The 13718-nt window shown below is 35.1% G+C and overlaps 1 protein-coding gene across 2 annotated transcripts in view; it reads left to right on the top strand.

The window, feature by feature from the left end:
- Window positions 1-13718, top strand: part of ASCC3 (activating signal cointegrator 1 complex subunit 3) — a 276745-nt gene that overhangs the window by 215079 nt on the left and 47948 nt on the right. For both annotated transcript variants that reach the window (XM_074581044.1, XM_074581045.1), the window contains exons 31-34: window positions 2676-2813; window positions 2911-3031; window positions 6439-6571; window positions 9146-9271. In XM_074581044.1, coding sequence (XP_074437145.1) covers window positions 2676-2813; window positions 2911-3031; window positions 6439-6571; window positions 9146-9271 — 518 coding nt within the window. The remainder of the gene's footprint in view (window positions 1-2675; window positions 2814-2910; window positions 3032-6438; window positions 6572-9145; window positions 9272-13718) is intronic.

Here is a 13718-nt window from a genome sequence, read left to right on the forward strand (position 1 = left end):
TTGAATAAATTCCCAGCAGTGTGAATTTAGGATGTTTTGTGCTGGCAACTACATGGCAAAAAGGTTTAGCTCAGGTTTTGTACTGAAAATAACTAACACTGTAAAACTGCACGTGCTGAAGGAGCAGTCTAATCACTACAGACTAATCCAAATCAGCTAATTTGACCCCTGTACTCTTCTAGAGGAAAAGGGAGTTTAGATTCATTATTTTCCCAATACCAAATTCTGCTCATGTGAATAATGAAATAAATGTCATTGGGACTGGCTTGTTCCCTTACATTAAAGACATAACTATCATAAGGTGACGATTCTTGAGGAGGAGGAGAAAAAATAATTCAGCAATATAGTATCTTTTGTCAGTTTTTGAATGCAGAAATGGAGTAAAATGTAAATGCATTAATTTTTTTTTGTTTATTTTTCTGATATTTACCGGTGCTGTTTTCTACTTTTCATCTTAATTCCCTGTCAAATGTATACATATACGTAATATTTTGCAAAATGTCTATCTAAGTGTAAAGAGCCTGTGCAGTGCTAGTGCCGCTTCGTAAATCCATAGCACAAAAAGCATTAATAGATTTAAAAATATATTTAGCAACGTATGTTGATGGTCATAATTGTAGGGAAAACAGTATACAGGTTCTCATTTCATCAAGCTTTTTTTTGTCTTAGAAGAAAAAATCTTTAAGATGGGTCATAATTCACATTGTCTGCACTGCAGTCACATGTCTACATGTTGACTAGAGAAATCAAAGGTTTGCTGATTGTATCTAGATAGATAAACTTTATCCTTTAACATATCCTCCTTTCATTCAGTTCTTTACTATCTTCTACTTGTCTAGCCCTCTTGTTTCCTTTTCCTAAATAGACTTATCCGTTCTTCACTTCTCAATTCATTGTTTTTTCCTTTCTTCTTCCTTTCCGTTCGTTTCAGTGTTTTATAGTCCCCCTTTCACTCTTTTCTCCTGTAAGAATCCTTTTCTTTTCTACATGCCAGCTCAGTTTATACAACAAACCTTCCATGTCTTATAACATAGGAAACTCTTAGGAACATCCAGGCAACTGCATTGTGGGGGAAAGTAAAGTTTAGGAGCTTCCATTGACAGATCAAATTGATTGGACGAAGCCAAAACTTGAACAATATTTTTTTTAAATTAGGTTCTCTCTTACTTCTATCCGTTCTGGTTCTGTTAGTCAATAGTATTTCAATAAATAGACTTTTTAAAATCCTTTGTAATTTGCCCTTCCTGGCAAAAAATTTATTGATTTACAAAATCTGTGTTGTTTGGTTGTGGGGTTTTTTTAATCCTGAATGTGGACTATTATATTCTCTGGCTTTTTTATACCTTTTAAGGATTTTTTTGATAATAGTAGTGACATATGTTACTTGGGCTTAGATAGTAACTCATTTTAGTAACATTAAGGTCTGAGAATTATAAAACCCAGGAAACATTAAGAGAAGTTTACAATTCTGAACATTGGAAGTGCAACACCTCAGAGTCCTAAGTGGAATTGAAGATAACACTGTGGTCGTGCAGGTATCATATCTCAGTACTTTGAGATACTCAGTCCAAGACGAGACTGAATACTCAGTTCAAATTCTTCAGTTACCCTGAGTAATTTGTTCTGCACTGCTACTTTTTCTCTAACCTTGGCTATGCCTCCAAGGTTAACCATGAATGATACTGCCCGTAAGTATGCAATATCATCATGCCACTGCTGGTGGCACCAGGAAACCACTAATAAGAGATGAGGTTTGAAAGTTCCTGGCTATAATTATATTAAAATCACATAAAATAATAAATGGCCTTAAAAATAAAACAACAGAAGAAATACTGAGAGGTAAAATTACTTAACAAGACAGAAGTTATAAAGCTCTTGTTTGTTATTAGTGAGGGGTTTTTCACAGAGGTCATCTACAGAAAGAAATAAGCTTATTATGGAATTTACTACCTGAAAGAAACATAGTTAAAATGATAGTAGTTAAAATGATTCCAAGTAGTCATTGACATGAGATTTGAAAAAAATAGTAATAGTAAAAAAAATAGCTTTTTGTCTGGACTTCTAAAAGTTTTAAATGAAGACCCTTATTGTATGTTGGGATTCACTACAGGGTTTAAGTCTATAAATTACAAACTCACTCTCAAAAAAAATGTTCAGATTAATTTGCATTTCAGCATGTGAATAGGAAACTTTTTTGATGAATGATAATTGCAGAATTATCAAACTGAAGAACTGTGTCTGTCTTTTCATGGGCATTAGAGAGCACCAAATTTATTTTTTATGACTGTTACTATGTTAGTGGTTGCAGGGATTTGCTATGTTTTTATACCAGTTCTAACCCGTTTGATACTAGGGATTGCATTAAACAAACACAGAGCAGAGTGCACAGCATTTGCCAGACCTGTCAAGATATTTTCAGCATTTTCATTTCCTTATCTGCACTATTTGTTGTGTCAATAAAGTCATGTGCATTTTGTATTCCCCCCATCATTAATCTAGTATTTGATTTTTTTAGGCTAAAACCAGACTGTTCAGAAACTGAAGACTGTCTTTTCCTGTTTGTATAAACAGCATTGAGCAAATTATCCTTGCTATAAAAAAAAAGATAACAACCCTAAAAGTTTAACATTTCTGAGTAATCTGTTTTAAAACATGCAACTATTCTTCTGTTACAGATGAATGACATTATAGGGACAGTTAGAGATTCAAATCTGAAGCTGACACTTGCGTTTGGAATAGGCATGCACCATGCCGGTCTGCATGAAAGAGACAGGAAAACTGTGGAAGAATTGTTTGTGAACTGCAAAATCCAGGTACATTTGTTGAGTCCTGCCGTAATGAGTTTTACATGGAATTTTGAAAGTTGGCTTTTTGTTATATATACCTCATTAATCTTTCTTTCTGTTTTAGGTTCTTATTGCCACAAGCACATTAGCTTGGGGTGTAAATTTTCCAGCTCATTTAGTAATTGTTAAAGGAACAGAATACTATGATGGAAAAACAAGGCGTTACGTGGATTATCCCATTACAGGTACTTACATATATTATGGAAATGCTCATATGTTGAAATGTATTTCAAGTGTATGCAAACGATCTGAATTATTTAGTAACTGATCCCTGAAAATACCTAATTTGGGTAGAGACTAAAAGTGCTGAGAAAAGAGTTTCTTTGTGTAATGCAAGTGGTGAGAGAACTCTTAAGATTTTACATAGTAATGAAAATGTTTCTATTTTGCAAATCTTTTTTCATGCTAAATCCCTTTAATGTGTATGATTCAAAGTAGACATTAAAAAATTAAAGCGACAATATAAAGTCATATTTAGCTACCTAGTTAATTGTGTAAAAGGAACTTTTCATGCCTGCGAATAATTTTTTTCAGTTTTGAAACCTTTTTTAAATAGAAACAGATTTTTAACAATAAGCTTAGCCATGGTTTGAAATGCAACAGTTGAATCACACATGCATGAGAACATAAAATTTATATGTAGTCACTGGACAGTAAACGAAAAACCTTAACTATTCTAGTATCTTCAGTGATGTAAGTGATACTTCAAGTAAATGATACTTCAAAAATAAGCAGATAAATTAAATATTTGAAATTCCGGTTTGATATAGACTTTTATTGCTTTCTGGCTCCAGTAAACTCCACTTTTCATAAACTGTTCTGCAGTGTTTTCAACAAGCTTAAGAAAGTGAACCATGGAAGAACTCCTTTCAGAGTTCAGACAGGGAGAATATTTGTCTGGATGGTACTAAGCTTGAAGAATGAGGACAAGCTAAATTTATTCCAGGTTTCCTGTTCTATTTTCCCTTTCTCTTTTGGCAAGAGAAAGTTTATTTTTAAATAATCCTATATATGCCAGAGATGTGTACACCAAAGGATAATCTAAATGTTATTTGTAATGTAAATAGAGAGCTTGCATCTTTCTAACCACACACTGTCTTTTCAGCAAGAGCAGCTGAAAAGACATTTCAGCTTACTAATGAAAAAAAGCTCAAACTGAAAATATTACAGGGGTTACTTCTCCCAGTAACCCATCACAGAGCTTTAAATTAAGTGGTTAGTGCACTGCAGGAAACTTGGGATTAATTTCCAGACCAGCTCTCTTGTTTAAAGATTCTGGAATGACCTGGGAGCTTCGCCATGCACATTTGCATTTTGTGACAGACTTAGGCTGAGGTAAACTTAGTACAAACGGTCTCTGCAGTGAAGTAGTATCTCTCTCCCCCCGACTGGAAGAATAGTGACAACTGACTTAATTACTGAGTGGGGAACAGTGATGAGGAAAGAAATCAACTAAGTTTTAAATTTTATGTTGAATCTGTAGGACTGTCAGAGAGAAGTAATCAAGAAAATTATATATTCAAAAGAAATCAGAAACTCAATAAGCATTGAAGACTTACTATGCTGTTTTAGAAATCTGTTGTACAAGTACTCACGAAGGCTTTAGAGAATGCTTATACTTTCACTCGTTAGTGCCTTTTTGAATTCAGGTGACTTGGACATTGGGGATTGTTCAATTCTTGAATTTTCAATAAGGCTGAGGGGTGCGGGGTGGAGGGGTGGATGGAATACCATCATCTGTGATGGAAGCATTTAGATTTTGTCGTCTGCACTGCAACAGAAAATGCAGATTCCTTACTTTATGAAGAAACATGTGGTGTGGTTTGCTTAGAGCATTTTTATTTTTAACTTTCTAGAGAATATTTATGCATCTGGAAGTTCTGTGGATAGGTAGTACAGTTTTGCAGCAGCAATAAAATGAAAATATAATGAGTTTCTTTCTGAAATACTTCCAAAATTTCACAATACTGTCTTTAATGCTGCCCTCAAGTTATGCCTTCACTGTTCTGTCATGGTATAACTTCGTTTCTTCCCGCTGACGTTACCTTTCTATATCAGTGATGCATTTGGCTCCAAGCAAGCAGCCAAGGGCAGAATGAATCATTCTGGAGTGTTCAGTAATTTCAAAATTTCACTTCTTTAAGTGAAGTCAGAGGCTTTGGGGAGGGCCTTTTCTCAGTTACCAGACATTTAATCAGCCAGTTGGATCATATTTAACATTTTAGGAGTTTAGTCCAGTGATTAAAAGCAGCCAAGCAACATACAGTCAGGAAAGAAAATATTGGTTTTGGATAATTACGTAGTGGATATTGGCAAAAATAATTTCCTGACACTTTTTGGTAAGTCCATTTCCTATACGTTATTATGCACAGTTTAATTCATCACGTTAGAATAGCAAGCAGTTGTTTCATCACCCCCGTGTGCACATACTTATTCAAAAACATCGTTTTCAAACTAGTTTCATTTTACATTTTCATATCGCTGTGTTACTAAAACTGGTTTTCATCATTGGGCTGTTTCTCTTATCATTGTCCGTTGCTATAGGCCATTCTTCACCCTCTAGTTTTCCCTTCCCCAACTGACCATTGGACCAAAAGCTTATTGATTCTGAAATTGCTTTTCAAAATGCCAGGTAGTGCAAGCCACATCTTGTGCAGGTATGATGGAGCTCATAGAGAATACACAAAACATAAAAAGCTTTAAAATAAAGATGTAAAACTTACTTATGAATTGCTTTCCATTGTTTCTTCAAAGTTAAATAGCAGTTGGAGGCACCAAAAAGGAATCAGAGCTCTGTTGAGCAACACACAAAACAACCTATGCGGATGCACTCTCTGATCATGAGAAGATGCAAACAGATAGATGATAAGCATACTTGTCTTGGTGGCCGGGTAGCAAGTTGAGCATGTTTTGTATAAACTAGTATTTTCAGTGTTTATAGAAATCATTAACTAGTATTTGTAAGCAATGACTTGTAGGCAGAGTAGCAGAGGTAAGCTTTAACTGTACCTGCTTTTAAATTTGTATATTGTGATCTGTTATAGGGACAACATATGATACGAAATCGTCTCTACCCCAGAGCGAATACGTAACTGAAGTTAGGGTGGTAAAGACCATAGCTTTCAGGAATTAGAATTTGCCTTTACCTTTTTTCCTCTAAAATATTCAAAACGTAGGAAATCAGATATAGCAGAAAAGCTTATACAAGGAACTGTCACTATTGTGAAGTCAAATACTTGAAAATTAGGAAATAATAGACAGTTCTCTTACTCATCATCTTTAATTGCATGTGATCAAACAAGGGATGGATATGGAATGGAAGGAGAGTAGAGGAAATTTATATTAGTTGTAAGCTTGGATTCTATTGCAGTGGGTGGTCTTCAAGTATGCAGGAAGATACTCTCTGCCAGCAAGAAGTTCATCGTAAATTTATCTGAGATGGAAAAAAAAATTTAGATCTGTGAAAATCAATAGGCCATACGAGGCCAAAGAAACCCAAAAATCCTGTATTGCACATTATAAAGATGTAAATACATGTATTTATACATTCAAATAAATACATTTGTTTTATACATTATTTTCTCTTTGACAGATGTACTTCAGATGATGGGACGTGCTGGCAGACCACAGTTTGACGACCAGGGAAAAGCTGTAATTCTAGTTCATGATATTAAGAAAGACTTCTACAAAAAATTCCTTTATGAACCTTTCCCAGTGGAATCAAGGTAAAGATATAGCAATCAGAAAATCTGATCAAACTATAAGCAATACTACAAGTGAGGGATAGAGAAAAACAAAACAAAATTCCTGTGCCAAATATCTCCTAAATATCAGGATCCTAGAGGAAAAACATTTTCCAAAAAACATTATTCATCTTTATGCAGAAAAATCCTTTCCTCCATGTGTTTTGAAGCACTGTTGAGCTCTTTAGTCCATTCCCAGATAATACTACAAAGGCTTGTCTGAGACATTTGAATGAGAGCACAAATGGTTCTTCAAGGCCAGTGTGTAGGACAAATATACATGATCCTCAGAACCCTCTCTGAAATTATGTGACAAATTCTTAATAGGAAAAAAAAAGTGAGTTTCTGGCACTTTTTGCCTAGAATACCTGTACCATTATTGATATCACATTCTTCAAAATCTCACAAGTGCAAAAAGAAATCTGCATGGTGTAAACTACTAATAATACATTTTCAAAACATCTTGCACTTCAAAACGGCAATATTTTTGTCAGAAATGTAGAAACACCACCTTTTTGCAGCCTCTCTGAACTTAGTTCATACCAACTTTGCTGTCCAGCATAATGTAACTCGTGCCTTCGTTGTGATATTTATAATATACTCTGTTGTCCAGCAAGAAGCAGGACTAGTTACGTAGGTCTCATATAGATGCATGTTTTCATGGAGGAATTCTCAGACATGTAATAAAGCATGAGCGTTACTGAAAGCTTTTCTCCATGATGAAGAATTCACAGTATTGTTCTCCTAGGAAAACTTCATCCCTCAACATAAGCGATAATGGGACCTCTGTCTGGTCAGGAAATTTGTAGGAGCTTGAGAGTGCTATCCACCTGTGAAGTGCAGTTGAAATGGGCTGGTGTATTTGAAGGTTAATTTCTGTGGTGCACAGACAGACGTAAAATTTTTTCAAACAAAGAATGTGGAGACATGCACTTCATTTCCTTAGGAAACCACACTTTTCTTTTTATAATGTATAAATTGCACTTAGCACAAAAGGCTAGGAGTTGATCTTCTTCAAAATGATAGCTAATAAGTCAAAAGAGCAGTGTGATTAAAATGATGATAATCTATCCAGACTGTATGGCACTAGCACGAACTAGGAAATCTCTCAATTCATTGGTAAATAAAAAACTGTATCTTCAATATAACAGTGGTAATCACACCTTGTTCCTGTTTGGAATACTATAAATATTCTGTGTTTCTAGTAGCTCATTTTGTCTGTATATATTTACTTTGTAGTTTGATATATTCCATCTTTTACTATAAACAAAGACTATTTGATAAATTTTCATATTTATATTCACATATTAGTAGAAACCTCGTCCAGTTCTATGTTGGTTGTGATCCGATTAACTTAGAGTTGTCTTGGTCTCTTTTATGATCAAGTATTTAAAGTAAGAGGCTTCATAACTTCAAAGAGAAACTGTTTGGGTTTTTTTGGAGGGTTTTTAGTTTTAGAATGCTTTCCCATCTGTTCTACCAAAGAGCAGATATATCAGCTTTGTGTAGGATTTCAAATTTGTAAAATTAAACTTCATATTTTTTTAATTAAAGGTTTTTCTAAAAGCCATTGTTTGTGTTTTAGTTAGACTTGAGTACACAACTCGTATGACAGGCCTTGTGCTCTCACTGATCATGGGTCTGAAATATAGCACATTAGAAGCAAAAGAGAAAGCACTCTTTATTCTGGAATAGCTATTGAATCATCTGTCCAGTTTCTGTTGGACAATCTGGGTAGAACAGGTTCTTACCTTCAGAAGTGTGCAATCAGTGGTATAGAGCAATTAAAACAGCTACTCATACCAAATTATTCTTTACTTTTAGCAACAGGGCAAGAACAGTATGAAAAGAAAAAGCATTATAATACAAGAAAAAATAGGTTGATCCTTAAGGATATTTGCCATTCCCTGATTGAACTCTAGCCAGGCATGATCTCATTAGATACCCTAATGGAGGTCTTTGTTCCATCTAATGACACTAAACAGTATTTTACTTTGTAAGAATAATTTTAAACTGATTTTTTTTCTTCTGTGTTTCTGAGTTTAGATCTTTCTGGGTAAAAGTAGCTGTGCCTTTTTTTTTTTTTTTTGGTTGGACGAAGATGAGGCAAAATCTGGGGGAAGCAGTTTTGATGTAATTTTAATAGCCCTCAAGTATTTGTCAAGTATTAGCTAAGCTATTGCCACTGTTTCATTTCCTGTTTGTCTTTCCATATGATTCTCTATTGGATTAAACCAGCATGATCATATGGTCAACATACAGTATTCAGAAGTTACCACTGAGTAGCTCCATCTGAGTACATTCCATGAATGACTTAAACTTTTGCGTTCTTGGTCCAATCAAAAAATAATTTGGGTTTCATTCCACTATCATGTAAAGAAGATGACTGACCTTGCAATTACATTCCCCCTTCTTCCCCTCTTCTCTTTTACCAGAAGATAAATATATATTTTCAGATTAAAAGTAATAAACCTTTTAATGCACAACTCTACAAAATATATTACCAGTCTTTGTGATTGTAAAGTCGGCTAAGTCCTCTTGTTTCCTGTTCTTCAGCTTGTTAGAAGTGCTGGCTGACCACTTGAATGCTGAAATTGCTGCTGGAACAATTACTTCTAAGCAGGATGCAATGGATTATATCACCTGGACTTACTTCTTCCGCCGACTTATAATGAACCCAACGTGAGTATAAAATACAAATGCAATTTAATCTAAAGGTAACTTGAGGGTAAAGTTGATCCAAAGGTGACCCTGCTGCTGTTGGAGCCTAGAATACTTAGCAGTCTCCAATGTAGGAGCGTTACTGGCCCACACATGGAATGAAACTTGTGTGCACATTTTTTTAATATTTTTTTTCTCTAAATATAAATGCATTTCTTGGCAGATAACTTTACAATTTAGTGACAACTATAAAATAGCCTTATTGAGGGGGCTACATCAGCATCCCTAAAATAAAACTCCAGATTGTCGCATTCCTTTAGGTATTGTATTTATAACGTGTTACTTTTTTTTTAGCTACCACATTGATATGTTCTGCCCAGTATTCTATAGAAAGTCTATTAAGACCTGGATTTTGCTGATAAATGAGGGAATAGCTATCAGCTGTTTCTCTGTGATAAAGTTTACTTTCATTAGGGTATCCTGGTGAAACCATGTGTGCAATATTTTCAATGATCGTTATCATACCGCCTAGCTCCAGCTGGTATGCAGATCATTCTGAGCTGTTCCAGCAACATAGCCTGCCTTTGCCACAGCATTGTTTCGGGTAAATGGTATGTTACCTATCATGTGATCATTCACCCACCAAAATAATGTGGCAAATAAAGAATTGGGCATTTACAGCACTCAATATTTCTTGATGTACTCCAGAGTGTTGTGTTTCTGAAATCAGGTTAATGTCCATAACATTTGGCTGAATTTTCAGCTGGGTTCTTTATGGTCAACTGGTAGGAGCCCACAGGTGATAAAATAATTTCCTTTAATTCTTTTTTAGTCTTCATTAGTTTTGAATTCTGCATCTACTCCTATGCTGAGAATCTCCCACAAAACAGAATTCTATCTATCTAATCTTCTTGGGAAATAAAAAATGCAGAATGATAGAACTGTAAACTAAAGAAAACACATTCAGTTCTCTTACTTCATAACTAACAAAACGAATACACTTATGTGGAAGGTATTTCTCCCCTGAGAGTGACAAACGGCTAAATTCTGGTTTTGTCTAGGTTAGATGTGGGTAAAGGCATGTTTATTTGTATGACTTTGGAATTTACACTTGATCCATATTACAAATAATGTTAAAAATTATGCCACTGCAGACTCCATTCTTTTTTAGTATAATGAATAAGTAGTGTTATTTTAAAATGTCTAGCTCTTGAATCGCTGTGTTGAAGTGATTTTGTTGATTTGTCTTTGGCAAGCTTTGATCATGTGGTATCTGTGGTAGGTAGATTTTTAAGACAGAACTTGTAGCCCAAAGGCAAGTGTGGAATATAGAAATGTAGTCTTTTGATTTAATAGGCAGGCTCTTCCCAATATAAAAGAGGTTCCCACTGGAGTGTGAGACTGGCATGTTTACTGACAGTCCTTTCTCAGCAGTTGCTTTAATGTGCAATGTCATGGAAAGCTAAATCTGAAGTTATCACCATATCAACGTTTAGGCAAAAGTTCTGCTGTTCATAGAGCATTGTGGGAAGAAAGGAGAAAAAACAAAAGTGAGATGCAAAGCCTTTGTAATAAGAAACAAGATGAACAGATCTTGACTAGTCATGTCCTTAATGGCAGGATAGGAATGCATATTGAAGTTTCTAATGAAATTGGAGTCTTTCATTGGGATGCTACACATGCAGGTTGGAACAGTTCACATGTTGTGCTCCTTTACCCTCTGTCTCATCCACGCGGAGGTACTCAGCATTCCTTCTGTACTCTGTCATGCAGGGAGAAAAATTAAGGACTGTGTCCCTGACTATGAATTGACTGTGTCAAAGAGGTCCCTTCTAGAGACTCAGTGCAAATGCCATGGATGTGCAGACTTTCCATTCTTTGACATGTTAATAAATTCTATTAAGTTTCATCCAAAGTAATAAACCAGCCAATTAGTAGAGTTCCTGGGCCTACTGTCTGTTATTTCCAGACCGCCTACAAGCCAAGCAGTTCCAGTGCGGTAAATGTTTGAATGAGATACATCAAAGAAAAACTGAAGAGTTTTACGAAGAGAAGTCAGTGATACTTGAGATAATTTTGAATAATTTGCAATATAGTAGTGGACTTCACTGTGCCATAGATGAGCATATGAAATGGTTGATATTACCAAACAAAAACTATTTGTTGCCTTTAAATAATCCAAAGGTTTTAGGGTTTATTTTTTCACAAGAGTAGGAGCACAAGGGCTGAATTTTGGTTTGGGTAGTTACACAATGCCCACCCAGTGTCACTTGATACAGTGTTGTTTATCATGTCCTGCCCCGAAGCAATTTTGTTGACTTTCTCTCCACTGTGATACAAGAAGTATTTCCCAGCCAGCAGGTGATTTTACCTTAGTGGTGAATAAGTAATTCCCATGTGCATGATTGGTAAATGGCCTTGGGATTCATTGGCATAAAAGTCATTGCATGTGATGCTGTAAATCCCCAAAATAATGGGCTTAGATAATGTGCAGAAGATTTATATTCTCATTTATTGCCAGTTTTAGCTACTTGTATATTAAAGCTGCATAAACAAATCAGGGATCATCCCATTCCAATCCAGTATCATAAAATGCCTTACTGAATGCTTATAATTTGTACTATTTAAGTAATGTTAATCTACCTTTGTTGTGAGACAGAGACCGAAATATCCTTTTGCTGTAAGTATTCAGGTTTCTTCTAAACATGCAGTCATTACGAAAGTTTTTCTGTCACACTTGAGATAATTTATTAGACTTGTAATAGTGGCTTTTTTTAATGGTGTTGATGAAAACCTTGGTATGTTATGATACTTCTTTTCATCAAAACATTTTAATTTTCCTGTTTGATGAATCCCTGTATCTTGAAATCTGTGAAATGCGTTTTAACTCTCTAGTTAAGAGGAGCAATTGAGATGTTTATTTGGGGGAGTGGAGTAACTGAGTGCTAGTTTTGTTCAGAGGCATACTGACTAGCAAATGAGAGGGGGGGGCACAAATAAAAAACTGTTTATCAAAGTATATCAGTCTCAATATCCAGAGTTTTTTCCCTCTTCTTTCCCTCCCCCAAAGCAATTATTCCTAAATGTCAAGGTTTTTGAATTTGCGTGCGAAGACAAAGTTTCTGTGCTACTTCAGTCAAGTACTACAACGTGTTCTCCTTTCCACGTACAACTGTAGTTGATATGTTCTTTACTTGGTCAAGATCATACAAGACAGATCAGCGAAGTGCCCTGTTCTTTGAAAGGGGCTATTTTGAGAGGCTCGTCTATCTCCTTCCCTTGGCTGAAATTCCTTGACTATTTCATGCTTTCACCCTTATAAAAGATTGTAATCTGCAACTTTCTACAAAAGAGAAATGGCTATGGGAAACATTTTCTGTAAATCAGGTTATGATACTTTCCAGATACATGTGCAGTAAAAGAGAAATAGAAATTTACAACATATGTAAAGTTAAGCAGAATCGGCTTTCATTTGGAAAGTTAATTTTTAGATATTCTGAGAGCACGTATCACATCACTGTTAAAATGTGTGGGGTTTTTATGTATTTATAAATACGTATGAGGATAGGTGTATATACATACACACTTATAAAATCAGTTTTCTGTGTAAATTCCGTGTGAAGACCTGAAAAATTGTTTTATTAATTCATTCTTAGAATTATTATTACTGGTTTTTTTTCACTTTGTGTCAGTCTTACAAAGTTTTCTGGAGTGAAAGAATAATTTAGCATAAATTATAATTAAATTATCTCAGACTGATGCTCTTATCATCACACACTTATATTTTACTTTAGATTTCCTTTTCTCAGTATGATTAGCTGAGCATGTCTAATAACATGTGAATAAAACATCTGAATAAAAATTATGATTTTAGACTGTTCCAATATAGTTTCTGATATTGAGGTGACGGCTAATATCAGCCAGTCAGGATAGGATAATATGTATTTCAGTGACAAAATCACAGTTATTCAGAATTTTAGGGCTAGTTTGGAATTATATCAGAAGGGAGGGGGGATTACTGAAGAGAGTTAAATTAACTAAGATTAAGAGATAGAATGGAAAAGTTGGGCAGTAGATACTAAGAACAGAAGATAAGAAGGTGCAAGCTCATAACAAGGGCTTGTTCTTTTAAATTATTAGGGTCACAGTGATGTGAAAAGTACAGTAATGGTAGTTCATGGTATGCTTTTACAAAACTATTCACACAAATTAAGTTTTTCTGATTCTCTCAGACTGGGAAGCCCCAGGCTGCTGAGTATTTGAGCCACCTCCTGTTCCCCCGTCTGGTGCAGTCTTAAGTGAGAATGCAAAGCTGAAGACCCCGCATCTCCCCATTCAGAAAGTGAATTCCCATAATTGTCTTCCTACTCTTGGATGCGATTTACCTGTACAAATTATCTGTTGGAATATATCATAGGAAAATTAAATGCCCGATTGATATGTAAGGAAATTTACATATGCCTATTCC

This window comes from Larus michahellis, chromosome 3 (genome assembly GCF_964199755.1).
Source record: "Larus michahellis chromosome 3, bLarMic1.1, whole genome shotgun sequence".
NCBI classification, from domain to species: Eukaryota; Metazoa; Chordata; class Aves; order Charadriiformes; family Laridae; genus Larus; species Larus michahellis.